The following is a 17,844-nucleotide window of genomic DNA, read 5'->3' as shown; positions in this document are numbered from 1 at the left end:
AAAAGCCAAAGTTTGAAAGTACTTTATTATTTAAGCACTTTATTTCCTTTGTTTCTCATTTGTGTGGACTTTGTTTATAAATTCACTTAAAAAAGTGTAATGAAAGGGAACAATGTTCATTTGTTCTATTATTTTCTAAACATAACACTGAACAAAAATGGAAAAGCAGTTTTAAAATCTTTGTTCTTCAGTAATAATTTTGTCCACTTTGTTTTTTGTTAAGCTATATAAGTAGTATTGGGATAACCAGAAATTGTTTTGTAGGCCAATATATCGTTTTTCAGTTCTGTTAATATGTTAATGTTACTATTTTCCAGTAATAATTTGGTGCAAAGTTCATGTTTGCAAATTCGATTACAGGAATAAATAACTAAATAAATTAGAGATGCACCGATTGCAATTTTCTTTGCCGATTCCGATTTTATTACAAGTGAAACCTGCCGATTCCGTATTTCTATCCACAAACTATAATTGACGATACTGTATATAAAACCATATTAACTTTTCTTCAATACACATTTTTTTTATTTTCATTGAATAAATGATTGAACATTACAATTTCCCCAAATTTCCCTAAATGCAGTTCTCCAAGCTGCATTAAATTACAGAATCTTCTCTTTCCCAAACAACTCTTACATTGAATAACTCTGTGACTGAAAAGAAGTACAAATAATAAAATATAACTAAACATGTCACTTAATTTACATTTTTCATTTTTGTACTCATCTCACAAAAGTCTAAGATAACAATAAAATACTTCAACTTTATTCTCGTCTGTTTCCGTTTATGAAACTAACATTGCTTTATTTCATTTTTTCTGAAATGTAAAATAAATAGTCTTTATCTTGTGTCTGTAGGATCAAAAGAAGTGGGTTGATTTTTGCTGCAACTTCAATAAAAAAGTTAAAAATCTTATGAGTGAATTCTACTCATTCTACATTCAAGATGTATATGTATTTGCAGTTTTTTGTGTTAGTAAAGAACTCAATCAGATATATATCATATTGGTTGATTTATTCATTTTTTATATTTTTAATTTTTAAAAACAAGTAGAAGTTGTGTTGAATGTCATTTTACCTATAGGTGAGCAATGAGCATGAGCAATGACAACTTTTGTGATACTATCAGACTTTAACAGAAATAAATCCTATATGAATATTACATGACCACAAATCTTGTTTTTAACAATATTGAATTCTGAGCAACCAACTTGTCTATCTCTCCATTGTTAGCTATATTAAATACTACAATAACTTGGCCTTTGTTATTTTAAAGTTTGGTAAACATTGTTTCTCAAGATACATTGTTATTTGTGTGAAGTGAGTGCTATAGCCAGAGCAAGCTACTTTTATACACAATATTTTTCTCATTCTGGAGGTCTAGTCAAACTTTGAAAAACCTCTCCACAACAATCTGTCAATCATTAAGAAAAAACCCAGCAAACAAAAATAGGATAAATTCTTTGTAATTCACCTTTTGTCATGTTCACAGCAAATGAAAAGATGGGTCAAGTTGTCAGTAATGCAACAGTAATGACACTTCATTTTTAACTTAACCATTTTTAACTTAACCAAATAAGGTACCTCAGTATCAGGCTCAGAGAATTTGTCACATCTTTTCACAAACACATTTAAAAAAAAAGGGCAAAACATACTGAATGATGTTGATAACAGTTCTAACATGTGACCAGAAGCTCAAAAACATAACCTTTTACAACATAATAGCTAATAGAATTTAAAAAGCGCGTTTCCCATTTCTGTGGGCAGAAAAAAACATGTTTGTGAAAGACATTACTTGTTTTGCTATGCCATTTGATTTCGTTTAAAATAATGCAACTAGTCAAACAGTCAAAGATTTTTATCTAATGTTCAATGTAAGCACATCGTGAGTATTACTAAATGTGTCCTTCTATGAAAACTGGTTTGATTTTGCCTTTAGCACATGTAAAGTAGTATTTAAATAGGGAACTAAATGCTTGGTCTCTTAGGCCATATATAAGAGGACTTAAACATTTGGGGAATATTATAAACGTTATAAAGCAAAAATACATGACATTTAAAAAAGTCATAACATCTGTACGAACAAAAATGACATCTTGGATGACTCCGACAAAAATAGATGCAGAACCCAGACCCAGCTGTATTAAATGTAACAGGACAGTCTTTTTGGCTTTTTTGGCTGAAATCTTATTAGAGGAGGCTGATTTAGCCACAACTGCTATTGATATGTAAGTAAAAATGATAACAAAACACACAGACACAAAATATATACAAGTGAATGCTATATCAAGTTTGTTGTATACCTGCAGTCTAAAAACAGTCGTTCTTGAACAGAATAGATTCATCGCTGTGTTTGTAGAATCAATGGCATAGAAAATAATAATCTCAGATATGCTTTGAATCAACCCTATCATCCAGACAACACCAATGGCCATGTGAGTTCTTCTGTATGTGGTGATATCTGCATGCCTGAGAGGAAAGCAGATGGCCACATACCTCTCCAGTGACATTAAAGACAGATTTAGGGTTGAGACCTGAAAGAGAACCATCGGAGCAGCAAGAAGAATGACACAGACATTTTTCATAATTGGAATCCTACAAATACTGAATATATACAGCACTACACTCATAAACAGATTGAGCGTATCGACCCAAAGCATGTGACCGAACAGAATATAGCGGGACGATTCCAGAAAAGCAGTCTTTTTCCTCAAGGTAAAAAGCATGACCCCGTTTACATAAAGAAAAATAACGCACGGGGGCACAAATAAAATAGCCTTCAATGGTGCATTAGGATCGATCTTCAGTAAAGTCTGAGTTAAGTTGGATTTAGAATCATTGAGGTTAGCCATTATTTTAGAAACATAAACAAATTGAAGATGACAGTAACCACTGCTGATGTTTCAGAACACTGACTCTGAATAATACTGCAGTCAACAAAGTGCTCGCAGGTGCTCCTCAATCTGATTGGATTTCCCTCGCAGAACGATCAGAGAGGCATTGCCAAAGCATCTCACTTTAAATATCAGTTAAGTCAGGGTGTAATGATGTCATCATTTCCAGTTTGAATCCCCATGGTTTGTTTTGAGTTTGTATGAATATATGTATGAATTTCAAAGTATAATCAATGTATAAATCAACATGTGGAAATAAAAAAAACATGGATAAACACTGACATTAACTGTGATATATGCTTCATAAAATGTGAACTTTGTGATACTATGACACTCAAGACAAAAAAACCTAATTGTGATTATTATGTGAGCTACTATCTTTTTTTTGACAATGTTACAAATAATCCTGTGTAACCAATTTACCTAGCTCAGTTGGTAGAGCATTGTGTTAACAACGCAAGGTGATGATACAGGAAAGCTAAATTTGAACTTTTAAGGAAAATACATGGTTAGCGATGGAATATATGTATGTTTGAATCCTGTTTTTGTGTGTTGTCCAGATGTTTGTGATACTATATTTTGAATGTGGAATGTAATATTTTTTGTACTTTTGATAATTAAAAAAAAAAAATAAACAACGCAAGGTTGTGGGTTTTTTCCCAGTGAACACACACTGGTAAAATTAAAAGACTTGTATAGACTAAATGCACTGGAAGTCGCTTTGGACAAAAGAAGGTAATTTGGGAAATGTCTCAGTGGTTTTGTTTGAGTTTTTATTTTTGAGTGAACTATCCCTTTAAAATCAATTTTGCCATTTTTGTTGACAGATTTAATGTTTGATTTGATGCACCGGAGATCAAATATTTTTGATATATTTGCAGCAAAGGATATTTTAATCAAGATGTCAAAAATGACACTCAGTTCAATTTCTCAATTTGTTAGATCTTACCCTGACAGCAGGATGTGAACATGAGAAGTTGAGTAAGCGAATCACTGTTAAAAAATTGTTTCACAGTTTCATTGTTTCAGTGTCATTTTTTTATGTTGACACAGCTTGCAGTTTCTGAATTTGTTCATTTAACTTAACATGAATGCAGGGCTCAAATCATATACCTAATAACTATTAGCCCCACAAAGGACTTTTTCCATGATACTGGGTTGCAACCTATGGCCAGACAAAAATAACATGCTTTTGCTACAAGAAACATTTTAATAATGTCATTGTGTCAGTGTATTTTGTATAACTCTGCTCCAAAACATGTTTTATTAATGTAAAATTGTTTGATTTTGCCATTAGCACATGTAACGTATATTTAAATAGGCAACTTAAGGCTTGGTCTCTTAGGCCATGCATGTAAGTCTTATATTAGTATTAACAAAAATGGCCACTTGGATATCACCTACTAAAACAGATGGAGATTCCAGGCCCAGCTGTATTAGATGCAACATAGCAGGTGGTTTTGGCAGACGTCTTATTAGAGGAAGCTATTTTAGCCACAGCTGCTAGAACATGGGTGTACAATGTCATCCCATGAGATAGATTTAAACGGCCAACATCAATTAAAATATATGTTACCCCAGTCTGTGAAAACCATGAGGCTGAAGTCTCAAAATCTAATTCTGAGATAACAGGCATCAAAGTTTGATTTCAACCATTAATTTAACTATTATTTAAATCTTTGGCTTTACTCAGTCAATATTAAAGATATCAAGGTTATATTTTTACAGTGTGTTCTTCACATTTAGGCTAATTTTATGTAGAAAACAGTAAATCACAAAAAATGATTTTAGCTGGGTTTTTACAGACTGTGCCACATATTATATGTGGCCCGTGCACTTTAGATATGTTTTGGCTACATATCTTATTGTGAAAACTCTTCTACCAATAAAGCAAACTAATCATTGATGGATAATGCATTTTAATTGATAGCAGAATTAGGTTGCTTCTTCACAGAACATATATGTTGCTTCTTCAATGACAGTTTATTAACGTTGCTGAAATATATATACAGTATAGACCAAATAGCTCATTAAAACAATGTGTATCTTGAAAAGGTCCTGAGCAAACTTATGGAGAACTAATAAGGGAAATCATTTTACAAGGTATTAATAAGCTGTCTGAATTCATTTTGTGACATCAGTTACCTTAGTATTTAACTTCAGAGCACATTCAAATGCCATGAATGCAAAAAAACCCTGAAGGCTACCTATGAAAATGTGTACAGTACAGTAAAGTAACAGGACCAAAATAGGTAGATGTAATGAAAGCAAAAGTGAAATGCATACACAACATTGTTCCACTGTTTGTGATCACACTTAGATGTAAAAAATAATATATTACAAATAAACCAATGCATTTCTGTATATTTAAAATATTCTGATTCTGGGAAATTTAGGAAAATCTGGGAAACATGGTGACAGATGATTTATATGTTTGCTAAGCATGGTACATGCTTGTTAGAAGTAATTTTTAAGTCTTGTTAAACACCAGCATTACCTAGTCACACATTAATTTTAGAATTAGAAAATTATATTTTTTCATTAAAGAAATAGAAAGCTAAAGATTGTGACTTACAAAAGCATTTTAGGAAACTTCAGTACAAAGTCAGCACAAACTGATATTTTCAAATCCCTGCTACTAAATGTGTCTCTGTAGGACAAGTGTTTTGCTTTTTGAAACCAAATGTAAAGTAGTATTTGAATAAACAGCTAAAAGATTGATCTCTCAGGCCATATATGAGAGGACTAAGACATTTTGGGAAAATTATAAAGACTACAAAGCAAAAATACATGATGTGTATCGTAGTCATATAGTCAAGATAAACATAAATGGCCTCTTGGATAACGCCAACTAACAGTGATGCAGCGCCCAGACCCAGCTGTATTAAATGCAACAGGACAGTCTTATTGGCTTTTTTGGCTGACATCTTATCACATGAGGCCGTTTTAGCCACGGCTGCTATAGAAGCATAAGTAAAGATTATAATGAAACACACAGACAGAAAATATATACAAGTAAAAGCTATGTCAAGTATCTTATATATCGGCAGTCTGAAAAGAGTCGTTCTTGAGCAAAACAAATTCATTGCTGTGTTTGTAGAATCAAAGGCATAGAAAATAGTCATCTCAGATAAGCATTGAATCAACCCTATCATCCAGACAACACCAATGACAATGTTAGTTCTTCTGTACGTGGTGATATCTGCATGCCTGAGAGGAAAGCAGATGGCCACATACCTCTCCAGTGACATTAAAGCCAGATTTAGGGTTGAGACGTGAAAGAGAGCTGTTGCAACAATAAGAAGTATGAGACAGACATTTTTCATAATGAAAATCCTACTAACAGCACAAACAAACAGCAGTACACTCATAAACAGATTGAGCGTATCGACCCAAAGCATGTGTCCGAACAGAATGTAGCGAGATGAATCCTGGAAAACAGTCTTTTTCCTCAAGGTGAAGAGCATGACCCCATTGACATAGAGAAAAATAACACACGGGGTCACGGACAAAAAAGTCTTCACCGGTGCATCTCGGTCGAAGAGCAATAAAGTCTGAGTGAGGTTAGTTTTATTATTAGACATCCTCAGAAACATAAAAAAACAAATTCAAGAACAAACTGAACACATTTACTGTTATACAGTATAACACTGACTCAGAATAATGTAGTCATTTACAAAGTCTTCAGAGTTCTTCCCTCACATGTGTTGTTGAAGTCACAGAGAGCAAATCACAGGAAAGCTGCCAGAGCATCACATTTTAAATACTGTTACACTCATGGGTGTGGATTTCCTTAGTCAAATTTTGAGGACAAAACTGTTTAAGGAAATCTGATACAACCTCCCTTTGGGGGGTAATCCTGAATGGGATTGATTCATAAATAAATAAATGTTGTTTTTTCTAAAAATGCCATTTTGATGAAAGAAATTCCCTTTTATTAAAAATACAGTATGTACACTGTTATGAATTTGTCATTACAATAATCATTAATCATTAAATTCATTTCAACACGTGTCTACATAAGATGCTAAATACAGTAAGTGTGTTTGTGTGTGCGTGTACGTGTGTGTTTAGATTTATTTGTGAGGTCCAAAATGTTCTCACTCTTCAAAGATTTCACACTAGTTTAGTGAAACCTTCACTAGTTAAAACTGCTCATAAATGTTGCAGATGATGTTAGTCTTTAAAGGTCCAGTGTTTCATTTTTTTGGAGGCTCTATTGACAGAAATGCAATGTAATATACATAACTGTAATGATGAGGAAGTCATGTAGGATCCAATTGCAAGCAGGTTAAATGTAAAAGTAACATCCAGGGACAACAAAGCAGAGAACAATGCACAATGAACACATTACCATTCAAAAACCCTTGGACTTGACCGGGTTCAGGAACGGACCCTTGGACTTGACCGGGTTCAGGAACGGACCCTTGGACTTGACCGGGTTCAGGAACGGACCCTTGGACTTGACCGGGTTCAGGAACGGACCCTTGGACTTGGACACTCACACCACAGAGCTGTAGCCACCACAGGAAGCACAGCAGATAGAGGAAATATCTCAGATGCTTCTGGGACCACCCGACTTCGGATCAACGGCATGGCAGCCACGATGACTGGAGACTCTGGGCTGGTAGCCATCTTGCGAGCGGTCTCTGGGCTGGCGGCAATGCAGGAGGCGGATCTGGCAAAGCAGGAAGCGGAGTCAGCTGAGCTGAAGGCGGAGGCCATGGCGGTGCTGGAGGCAGAGTCCAGGCAGATCCGGCAAAGCAGGAGACAAAGTCCAGGGCGGAGCCGGCTGAACAGATGGTGGCCTGGGCCGAGCTGATGGAGCACATGATGGCTTAGGTGGATCCGGCTGGATTGGGCCTGGGTCAGGTTCAGAAATGAGTTCATAGAGTGGACTTGAATCAGGAATGGGCTCTTGAACTTGACTTGGCTCAGGAACAGACTCTTGGACTTGACTTGGCTCAGGTTCGTGGGCTGCACCAACCTCTGGGGAGACTAAGGAACAGAGCGTAGACCACACACACCACACACACCACACACACCACAGAGCTGTAACCACCACAGGAAGGTAATGATGAGGAAGTCAGGTAGGATCCAAATGCAAGCAGGTTTAAGGTAAAAGTAACATCCACGGACAACAAAGCATAGCACAATGAACACATTACCATAAAACAACACCGGACAACGGACAAGAGAAACACTAGGGCTTAAATAGACAAACTAATCAGGGAAACAAGATACAGGTGCACACAATCAAGGCGGGGCAATATAAAACAGTACAAAAAGGCAGACAAAGTATAAAATGGAGGACAAACTTAACAAAACACAGACAAGTACCGTGACAATTACAATGTCTTCAGATGTGTATAAAGACCTTACATAACAAAGCATTATGTTTTTATTACCTTGATGTTATATTACCTTGAATGACATATTTCTATCTATATACACCGCAGGTCCCCTTGCATGGAATTTGCTATGTTGTTTCTACAATAGCTCTAAACGGACAAATTACCGTAAAGATCGCGTTTCGTAAATACATTATCTACCTTCGGCAAAGAAGGGAAAACGTGATTACATTTTAGTTCTGTGTCAGCCACTGAAGTGCTTCGAAAGGGAGGGGTGGAGTGAGCAGTTGGTTGCAATTTGCAACCTTACTGTTGAATGCCGGTAAAATCTCCACCTTGCTTCTTTAATTTTATGTAAAAAAGTTTCTGCGAGGGTTAGGTTTAGGACATGATAGGTTGAGTTAGGACATGATATGCCTTATATAAAACAATGGAAGTAGATGTCCTCGCAGATATAGTGACACTATAGTGATAATTCAAGAGTGAACCCTGAAATTGCAGAGCTACTGTCTCATAGGTCTATACAGCATTTTTGTGAGTGTTTAGGACATTCTTGGGAGTTGAGTTAGGAAAGGCATCACTTCTACATTACTTCTTTTTTTGGACTTTCTATAGTTTTTTGGCCTTTCTATAGTTTTTTTTGGCAGACAGAACAGTGTAGAGAGACAGAAAACGATGGGATGAGAGAGTGGGGTGCAGGAGCCAGGAAAGGACCACAAGCCAGGATTCAAACTCTGATCACCTTCAAGCAACACCTTTACGCAACGTGTCGGAGCACACTCCACACTGCACTCCATCAGCTGTTTTGATTACAAGAACAATGTCAAATATAACCACTTTTGAAGAAAAAACAAACAGGACACTATGCAAATAAGTAAGAAATGTTTTAGGATGCAGAGTAAGAAATGTTCACCTACAAACTTTGCTAAAAGCCTCTGTATTGCACTTCATGAAGGCATTAAACCATACACTCTGAAAGCTTCTGTGATATTTATGCAATGCCTGGTTTGAACGTTGGGATGTAGCCAGCTGTTGTAATGTGAGAAACTGAAATTGCAAAAATGCGTGCTATCTATATCTATAGTTTTGGGAAAATGCAATTATTGAATTTGTTTTAATTTGGCCATGAAATATCCTTTTACATCACCCTGTCAATAACAAATGTGTTTTGTTCTGAAAGAGCACAATCCCTGAGGATTAGAGTAAGATCTCTGCTGGAAAACATTTCTGTCAGTCTTTCTAATGCCTATTCCCAAACAGTCTTAAAGACAAACATCCTGAAAAGTGAGCATAAATATTTAATGTGATCACGTACTTTAAGTTCCAGTGTGTGTGTTTGTCATGACACTCTGGAGCTTTAAGGTCACAAATGACACACTTTGTTTTCTGTGAATCCAGAAAGGGAAAACAATGATGTAGTTTGAAATAGTGCTATTCTTTGTGTATAGTTTGCCATCTTAATGACCTATTTTGTTATACAGTGTATCTTACCATCATTTACAACATTTTGTCTATTTGCAATACCTGTGCTATTGATTTTTTGCATATTTTGTAAAATGTGCTAGAATCATTTTATTTGAATTTGGTCTTTTTGTTATGAGTAAATATTGTGTATCTTGTTTAAAATTCAGAATTACAATATTATTTTACATTATACATTTTATAATACTAGTTTTTTTGTTGACCCTATTAGTAATTAACCAGCAACATTAAAAAATACACATTACATAACAACAGGCCAATTTAAACAAACCAATTTGCTTTATTGATTGCATCTTTTGAATGAGTCCCACATAATACATTTGAAATGCATGATTCTGTTAAAGCTGTGAAGCAAAAATACAAATAAAATTGAAATGTGGAAGCGAAAATGCCTAGGATGGACAACGGTTGTGCAACTAGTGCCTGGAAAATATAAATTCAGCAGAGTTCAGCACTAGTCTTTCTGCTCTCTTGAGTCACAACGCAAAGGTGATTTTATCTACATTTACAGTGAAATGAACTAACTACAACCCGAATTCCAGAAAAGTTGGGATGTTTTTTTTAAATTTGAATAAAATGAAAACTAAAAGACTTTCAAATCACATGAGCCAATATGTTATTCACAATACATTTAGAGAACATTACAAATACTTAAACTGAGAAACTTTACAATTTGATGCTTGCTACAGGTCTCAAAAAAGTTAGGACGGGGGCATGTTTACCATGGTTTAGCATCTTTTCTAGACAGTTTGAAGACGTCTGGGCATCGAGGTTATGAGTTTCTGGAGTTTTGGTGTTGGAATTTGGTCCCTTGCCTGATGTAGGTTTCCAGCTGCTGAAGTTTGTGGTCGTCTTTGATGTTTTTTTTGTTTAATGATGCACCCAATGTTCTCTATCGACTGCAGGGAGGCCAATTCAGCACCCGACGCTTCTACAACGAAGCCATGCTGTTGTATTAGCTGCAGTATGTGGTTTTGTATTGTCCTGCTAAAATACACAAGGCCTTCCCTGAAATAGATGTTGTCTAAAACCTTTATATACCTTTCAGCATGCATAGTTCCAAAACATGTAAGCTGCCCATACTATATGCACTTATGCACCCCCATACCATCAGAGATGCTGGCTTTTGAACTGAATGCTGATAACACTCTGGAAGGTCTCCCTCCTCTTTAGCCCGGAGGACATGGTGTCTGTGATTTCCAACAATAATGTAAAATTTGGACTTGTCTGACCATAGAAAACTTTTCCACTTTGAAACAGTACATTTTAAATGAGCCTTTGCCCACAGGACACGACAACGCTTCATGGACCATTTTCACATATGGCTTCCTTTTTGCATGAGAGCTTTAGTTGGCATCTACAGATGGCATGGCGGATTGTGTTTACCGACAGTGGTTTCTGGAAGGAATCCTGGGCCCTGGGAGTAATGTAAATGACAGAATCATGCCGATGAGTGATGCAGTGTCGTCTGAGGGCCCGAAGACCACGGGTATCCAACAAAGGTCTTCGGCCTTGTCCCTTTCGCACAGAGATTTATCCAGTTTCTCTGAATCTTTTGATGATGTTATGCACTGTAGATGATGAGATTTGCAAAGCCTTTGCAATTTGACGTTGAGGAACGTTGTTTTCAATCTTTTTAGGCACTCTTTAGGAGAGCCTCTGCCCATCTTTACATCTGAGAGACTCTGCCTCTCTAAGACATCCCTTTTATAGCTAATCATGTTCTTAATTAGTTGCTAGATGTTCTCCCAGCTGAATCTTTTCAAAATGTCTTGCTTTTTTCAGCCCTTTGTTGCCCCCGTGCCAACTTTTTTGAGACCTGTAGCAGACATCAAATTTGAAATGAGCTCATTTTGTGCATTTTTTAAAAAAAATTTCTCAGTTTAAACATTTGTCATGTTCTCTATGTAATTGTGAATAAAATATTGGCTCAAGTGATTTGAAAGTCTTTTAGATTTTATTTTATTCAAATTTAAAAAACATCCCAACATTTCCGGAATTCGGATTGTAAAAAACACGATCAAACATTAAAGAACACTAAAAGAGTGATTTTTTTTGTAAAGACGTAGAAAGTTTACTGCAATAGACGTCTATGGATTGTCCACATATATAAGTGTGTGTGTGCATCCACAGGTTTGGCTATACTTCAATATTTTGTGAACTGAAGAAATGCAAATAAGTAGTGCAACCATGTACAATTTGCTCAATTGACTAACCTAAATGTAATGTGCATGCATGTTCTACCACACGTTTAACAACATCTACCATATTTGCATTTGTGCAACTTTGATGGGCAAATGTGATGTGTAAAAATAAAGAATTATAAATGAGACTTAGTCTATAATTTAAAAGCATTGGAATAAAAAAGTTTTTTTAAACAAAGTGTTCCACATTTTTACAAGCTTCTTGCTACAAGGTTACTGGTGGTCTACACACTTTCTGTGTAGACAAACAGTACACACAGATCAGACATTTTTACTATTTATTTGGATCTAAGATTAGTTAAGATGATATTGTCCTATTTTCTAAAATGAAAACCAAAAACTGCTACACTGTAGTGTTACAGAACACTGAGAAGCAATGATCATTGTGTGAATTGTAAGGAAGCAGTAACAGGTTGCTGAAGGTGCTGCACATTGTATGCATTGCGTTTTAATTGCTGTGAATGTATTGGATTGATATTAAAGATTTCCAACAAATGTAAGACTGAAAAAACGCTTAAAGTATAACCTTTCAGCAATTGTACTTATGGTGTCATAAAAATAATAGATGGAAGAATATAAAATGAAAAGTAATGTATTGGTCACTAAGAAATTAAGAATTACATAAAACATTTTAACTGACCTCCTATCTAAAATCATTCAGCAAGAAAGTTTGGATTGAGTAATCAATTACAACATTTTATTTCTGGTGAGGCAGAAAATACTCCAGTAACTCACATTAAAACATACATAATCTAGATGTCACATTGTTTCCATTAAACACACAGTATAAGATGACAGAAACAAAACAACCTTATTTTTAGCATGACCATAATGAATGAAAAAGGGGGGAATGAACACGTTATATTTTCTACACATTTGTGGTCACACACAATGGTTTACACTGATATGCACTGTAAAATTAGTTTAATATATTTGACAATACAGTACATGTTTGCATGTTGTGCCAGAGGTTAGCTATGATGTTACAGTCTTTGTCATTATGGAGAATTGGCCCGGATATAAAAACCTATAATCAAGAGTAAAAATAATAATTTAAGGACACATTTGAACAGGTTCAAAGGTAATGACAGTATAATTTTTTTCAGTGTGTTGCTACTAAACGTGTTTCTGAATGACAAGTGTTTTGCTTTTTGAGACCAAATGTGAAGTAGTATTTAAACAAACTGCTAAAAGCCTGATCTCTCAGGCCATATATAAGAGGACTTAGACATCTTGGGAAAATCTGAAACACCACAAAACAAAAATACATTACATAAATTGAAGTCATATAGTTGGTATAAATATAAATGGCCTCTTGGATGACTCCGACTAAAATAGATGCAGCGCCCAGACCCAACTGTATTAAATGCAATAGGACAGTCTTATTGGCTTTTCTGGCTGAAATCTTATCACCAGAGGCTGATTTGGCCACAGCTGCTATGGATGCATAAGTAAAGATTACAACAAAACATACAGACACAAAATATATACAAGTAAGGGATATATCAAGATTCTTATATATCTGCAGTCTGAAAAGAGTAGTTCTTGAGCAGAACAAATTCACTGCTGTGTTCGTAGTATCAATTGCATAGAAAATAATAATCTCAGTGAGGGACTGTAACCAACTTATCATCCAGACAACACCAATGGCCATGTTAGTTATTCTATACGAGGTGAAATCTGCATGCCTGAGAGGAAAGCAGATGGCCACATACCTCTCCAGTGACATTAAAGACAGATTTAAGATTGAAACCTGATAGATAACTGTAGCAGCAACCAAAAGAATGAGACAGACAACTTTCATAATAGAAATCCTACTAACAGCAATAACAAACAGCACTACACTCATGAACAGATTGAGCGTGTCCACCCAAAGCATGTGACCGAACAGAATGTAGCGAGAAGAATCCTGGAAAACAGCCTTTTTCTGTAAGGTGAATAGCATCACCCCGTTGACATAGAGGAAAACGACACATGGGGTCACAGACAAAACTGTTCTCACATCTCGATCCGCCAGAAGTAATGTCTGAGTGAGGTTATATTTGGAGTCACTTAGATTAGACATCTTTAAATACAAAAAGAAATCAGAAACTAAACCGGACACATTTGCTGTTATAGCATGGTCATTTAAAATCCTTGTACATACAAATCCAGAGTAGGTTTACCTTCACTGGTGTTGTTGAAGTCACAGAGAGCAAATGATTAGAGAGCTGCCAGAGCTTCACATTTTAAATATCAGTAAATTCATGGTATAGTTATGTCATAAAGTACGTATTGAATCCCAGCGGTTGTTTGTGGGTGTGTGTTTACACCCCCCCCCCCCTTTGGGGACATCCTCGATTGCAATATCAATGCATAAATTAAGTCAATAATGTATTTTCCATGAAAACGTTATTTTAGAGGTATAGGGTGAAAGTTTAATTTTTTTTAAGTCTATGATATGTCCCCATTAACGAGGAACTTCAGTACACATGCACATGTTATTAAACACATCTAAAAAATAGCAACAGAAGTGTGTACAGTATTTCAATAATAACTCACAGACTGTCCGTACATGCCGAATGAACCCTAATTTTATTAGAGGTTCAAGCATAGTTGCAAGATGAATAGAAATGGTCTACCACATGCAGTGTCGCAAGTGGAACGTAGGCGGGCATTACACAAAGTGACGGAAACTGAAATTAGAAGACAGATGACTCGTTTGCGTGATTCAGAGTCAACACATTTTTTCCCCAAGCCAATAACTTTGTTATTTGTTCACTTTAGGCTTTACAATTTGGCAGACTGCTTACATTCACACACAACAACATTACACACTGCATGAAATGTAATTTTAAGGATATTGTAATATTTACTCTTTAAAAAATAAAATGTTTGAAAATTCCACCCACAATCACATGCTCATGAATGACAAAATTACTTCATGGAAGTGACACTGATGCAGTACGTACCACCCCACAGTTAGGGATGGGTTGCTCGACACCCCGTGTCGACACACGTATCGAGTTTTCGACACACTGCTTCGAAACAGTGTTCCGGAGCATTGCTTGAAATGAGTCTGTCACGTGACCTGAGGAAACGAAGCTTCGTTACCTCACTGACACGTCACGCAGGGATCAAATATATACTGTATATATATGAAGAGTTTGCTTCCAAACTTTTTTTTATCATGTTTTTTTTTGTGTTAGATTGCCACATTTTTCGAGTTATTATGGCTTAAACCAACTACAGTTTAATTGATATTAAGTGGAATGCACCATAAAAAACATAATTTGTTAAAATTTTGAAAAACAGAAATTTAAAAAATCTAATTTTGGAAGTCTTCATATATATTAAATTATTATTCATGTTACATAAGAACTGGATGTGCTTATTTTTCTTTGTTACTTTGAGTTCTAATTCTATATATTATTAAATTATATATTAAATATACAAATAAAACATATAATAACATTTCAATTAACAAAATATCTGAGTGACACAGTTGGTGTAGGAATTTTTATTGACCACCAGATGGCGAAGTAGAGCACTGTGTCAAAAGCTTCGAAGCACGATACATTTTTTTTTTGAAAAAGCCTCATTGATTCAGAAGCTTCATTCGGCACATCCCTACCCACAGTGTCCTATTACAGTGATTCGCTTAATACAGTGGTCACCAACCCTGCTCCTGGAGATCGACTGTCCTGAAGATTTCAGCTCTAACCCCAATCAAACACACCTGAACTATCTAATCAAGGTGTTCAGGTTTGCTTGATAATTACAGACAGATGTGCTGAAGCAGGGTTGGAGCTACAGTCTGCAGGACGGTCGATCTCCAGGAACAGGGTTGGTGACCATTGGCTTAATAGGACTAGGTGTTATAATCCCACTATTTCAGCACAGTTGAATTGCCCAATAGGTGTCACGGGAACCCACAGATGAGAGCAGAAGAAGGTCTACATAAAAGATTAGTTTATTTACGAACACATTAAACAGGCATAAACTTCGACCAAACACAACAGTAACATTTAAGACTAGACAAAGAAGGGGAGAACAGAATGTGGATATACAGTATACATGTCCATGATGAGGAGGGTTATGGCTGGCAGGTGAGGGTGATGACTGATGAGAGACAGGTGAGGAAACATGGAGGATCATGGGAAATGTAGTCCAAGGGGGAAACGCTGGAAAACAGGCAAGGGGACAGACGAGACTGTGACATGCCTTATGCATGACAGGGGAGAAGTCAAGAATATGAATACATTTATTTACATTTATTCATTTGGCAGACGCTTTTATCCAAAGCGACTTACAAGTAGGAGAGCATAAAAACATTTTGTCAACACCCTAAACAGTACTGTTAGTTTACAAGGCCATGCTATTAGGAGGATTAAAGCTGGAGTAAGCAAAGGAGAGAATGAACAATATATATATATATATTTTTTGACAGAGTACAGAGTTTTTGGTTAGTCAAATAAATGCGGAACAGGTATGTTTTGAGCTGTTTTTTGAAACTTGTGAAGGATGCTGCAGTTCGGATGGAGGCTGGTAGTTCATTCCACCAAAGGGGAACCGAATACGTAAAGGTTTTCACAAGCGATTTGGTGCCTCGCTGTGATGGAACAACCAGGCGTCACTCATTTTCAGACCGAAGATGACGGGAGGGGATGTAGACCTGGAGCACTGAGTTAAGGTAAATGGGCGAATTTGCCGTTATCGTGCTGAAGGCCAGTATCAGAGATTTAAACTTGATGCAGATGGCAACTGGCAGCCAGTGAAGTGAAATCAGGAGGGGTCTTACATGGGTTCTTTTAGGCTGATTGAAAACTAGACGTGCAGCTGCATTCTGGATCATTTGCAAGGGCTTGACTGCATTGGTTGGAAGGCCGGCCAGTAGAGAATTGCAGTAGTCCAGTCTTGATATGACCAGAGCTTGGACAAGCAGCTGAGAGGCATGCTCCGACAGGAACGGCCTGATTTTCCTGATGTTGTAGAGCACATACCTGCAAGGTCGAGAAGAAAGTAGGTCTGAGGCTTCACTGGGTTCGTTGGGTAGGCATCCTCTGTGTTTGGCGGATAAATGATTATAGAAATACATAGTATAATTACCTTTCCTTGAGTTTTGTGTCCGATCCCAATTTCATCACATCCATTATCCTGGGTGAAAGATGCCTTTTGGTGAGGTCTTGCTGATAATGCCCTTTGTATGGTTCTCATCAATGCTACACATCGTCAGTTGTATAGTACTGTACGAACGTATTTTTAATTGAAACAACAATATTGTAATTTTATCTGAATAGCAATCAAACTTATAACTCTCATTCTAGGGATATATTTTAGTTGTGTGTATGGCTTCCATCATCCAGTCAGACGCCACAAATTCAAATTTGGCGCCACTTGCGTCGTAACGGCTGTGAGTGACGGTACTAGTGCTTTGACAGAGCGGGAGTTTTCCAACTCCAGCGGATTACTATGGAAGCATGGCAGGCGCTGCACATCTCAAAAAATTTGAATATCGTGAAATAGGTCATTATTTTTTGTCACTTATTTCAGAAAGTGAAACCCATATATTATATAGATTCATTACACATAGAGTGAATTATTTCAAGCCTTTATTTCTTGAAATTTTGATGATTATGGCTTACAGATAATGAAAACCCAAAAATTCAGTGTCTCAGAAAATTAGAATATTACATAAGATCAATAAAAAAGGATATTTTAAACAGAAATGTCAGGCTTCTGAAAAGTATGTTCATTTCTATGCACTCAATATTTGGTTGGGCCACCTTTTGCATGAATTACTGCATCAATGTGGTGTGGCATGGAGGCAATCAACCTGTAGCAATGCTCAGGTGTAATGGAAGCCCAGGTTGCTTTGATAGCGGCCTTCAGGTGATCTGCATTGTTGGGTCTGGTGTCTCTCCACTTCCTCTTG

The 17,844-nt window shown here is 36.3% G+C and overlaps 3 protein-coding genes across 3 annotated transcripts; all 3 read right to left on the bottom strand.

Annotated features, from left to right (window-relative positions):
• Positions 1-1,894: 1,894 nt before the first annotated feature.
• On the bottom strand, positions 1,895-2,851 carry LOC130570793 (odorant receptor 131-2-like). The gene has a single exon (XM_057361275.1). The coding sequence runs from the start codon at positions 2,849-2,851 to the stop codon at positions 1,895-1,897; it is 957 nt and encodes a 318-aa protein (XP_057217258.1).
• Positions 2,852-5,517: 2,666 nt separating this feature from the next.
• On the bottom strand, positions 5,518-6,477 carry LOC130569855 (odorant receptor 131-2-like). Its single transcript, XM_057359753.1, has one exon. It carries the CDS (start codon positions 6,475-6,477, stop codon positions 5,518-5,520), a length of 960 nt encoding a protein of 319 aa, XP_057215736.1.
• Positions 6,478-13,032: 6,555 nt separating this feature from the next.
• LOC130569854 (odorant receptor 131-2-like) lies at positions 13,033-13,995 on the bottom strand. Its single transcript, XM_057359752.1, has one exon. The coding sequence runs from the start codon at positions 13,993-13,995 to the stop codon at positions 13,033-13,035; it is 963 nt and encodes a 320-aa protein (XP_057215735.1).
• Between the last annotated feature and the right edge of the window lie 3,849 nt (positions 13,996-17,844).

Source organism: Triplophysa rosa, linkage group LG19 (assembly GCF_024868665.1).
Source record: "Triplophysa rosa linkage group LG19, Trosa_1v2, whole genome shotgun sequence".
In the NCBI taxonomy this organism is placed as follows: domain Eukaryota; kingdom Metazoa; phylum Chordata; class Actinopteri; order Cypriniformes; family Nemacheilidae; genus Triplophysa; species Triplophysa rosa.
The sequence above is the reverse complement of the archived record's forward strand: the minus strand, read 5'-3'. Positions and strand labels throughout refer to the sequence as shown.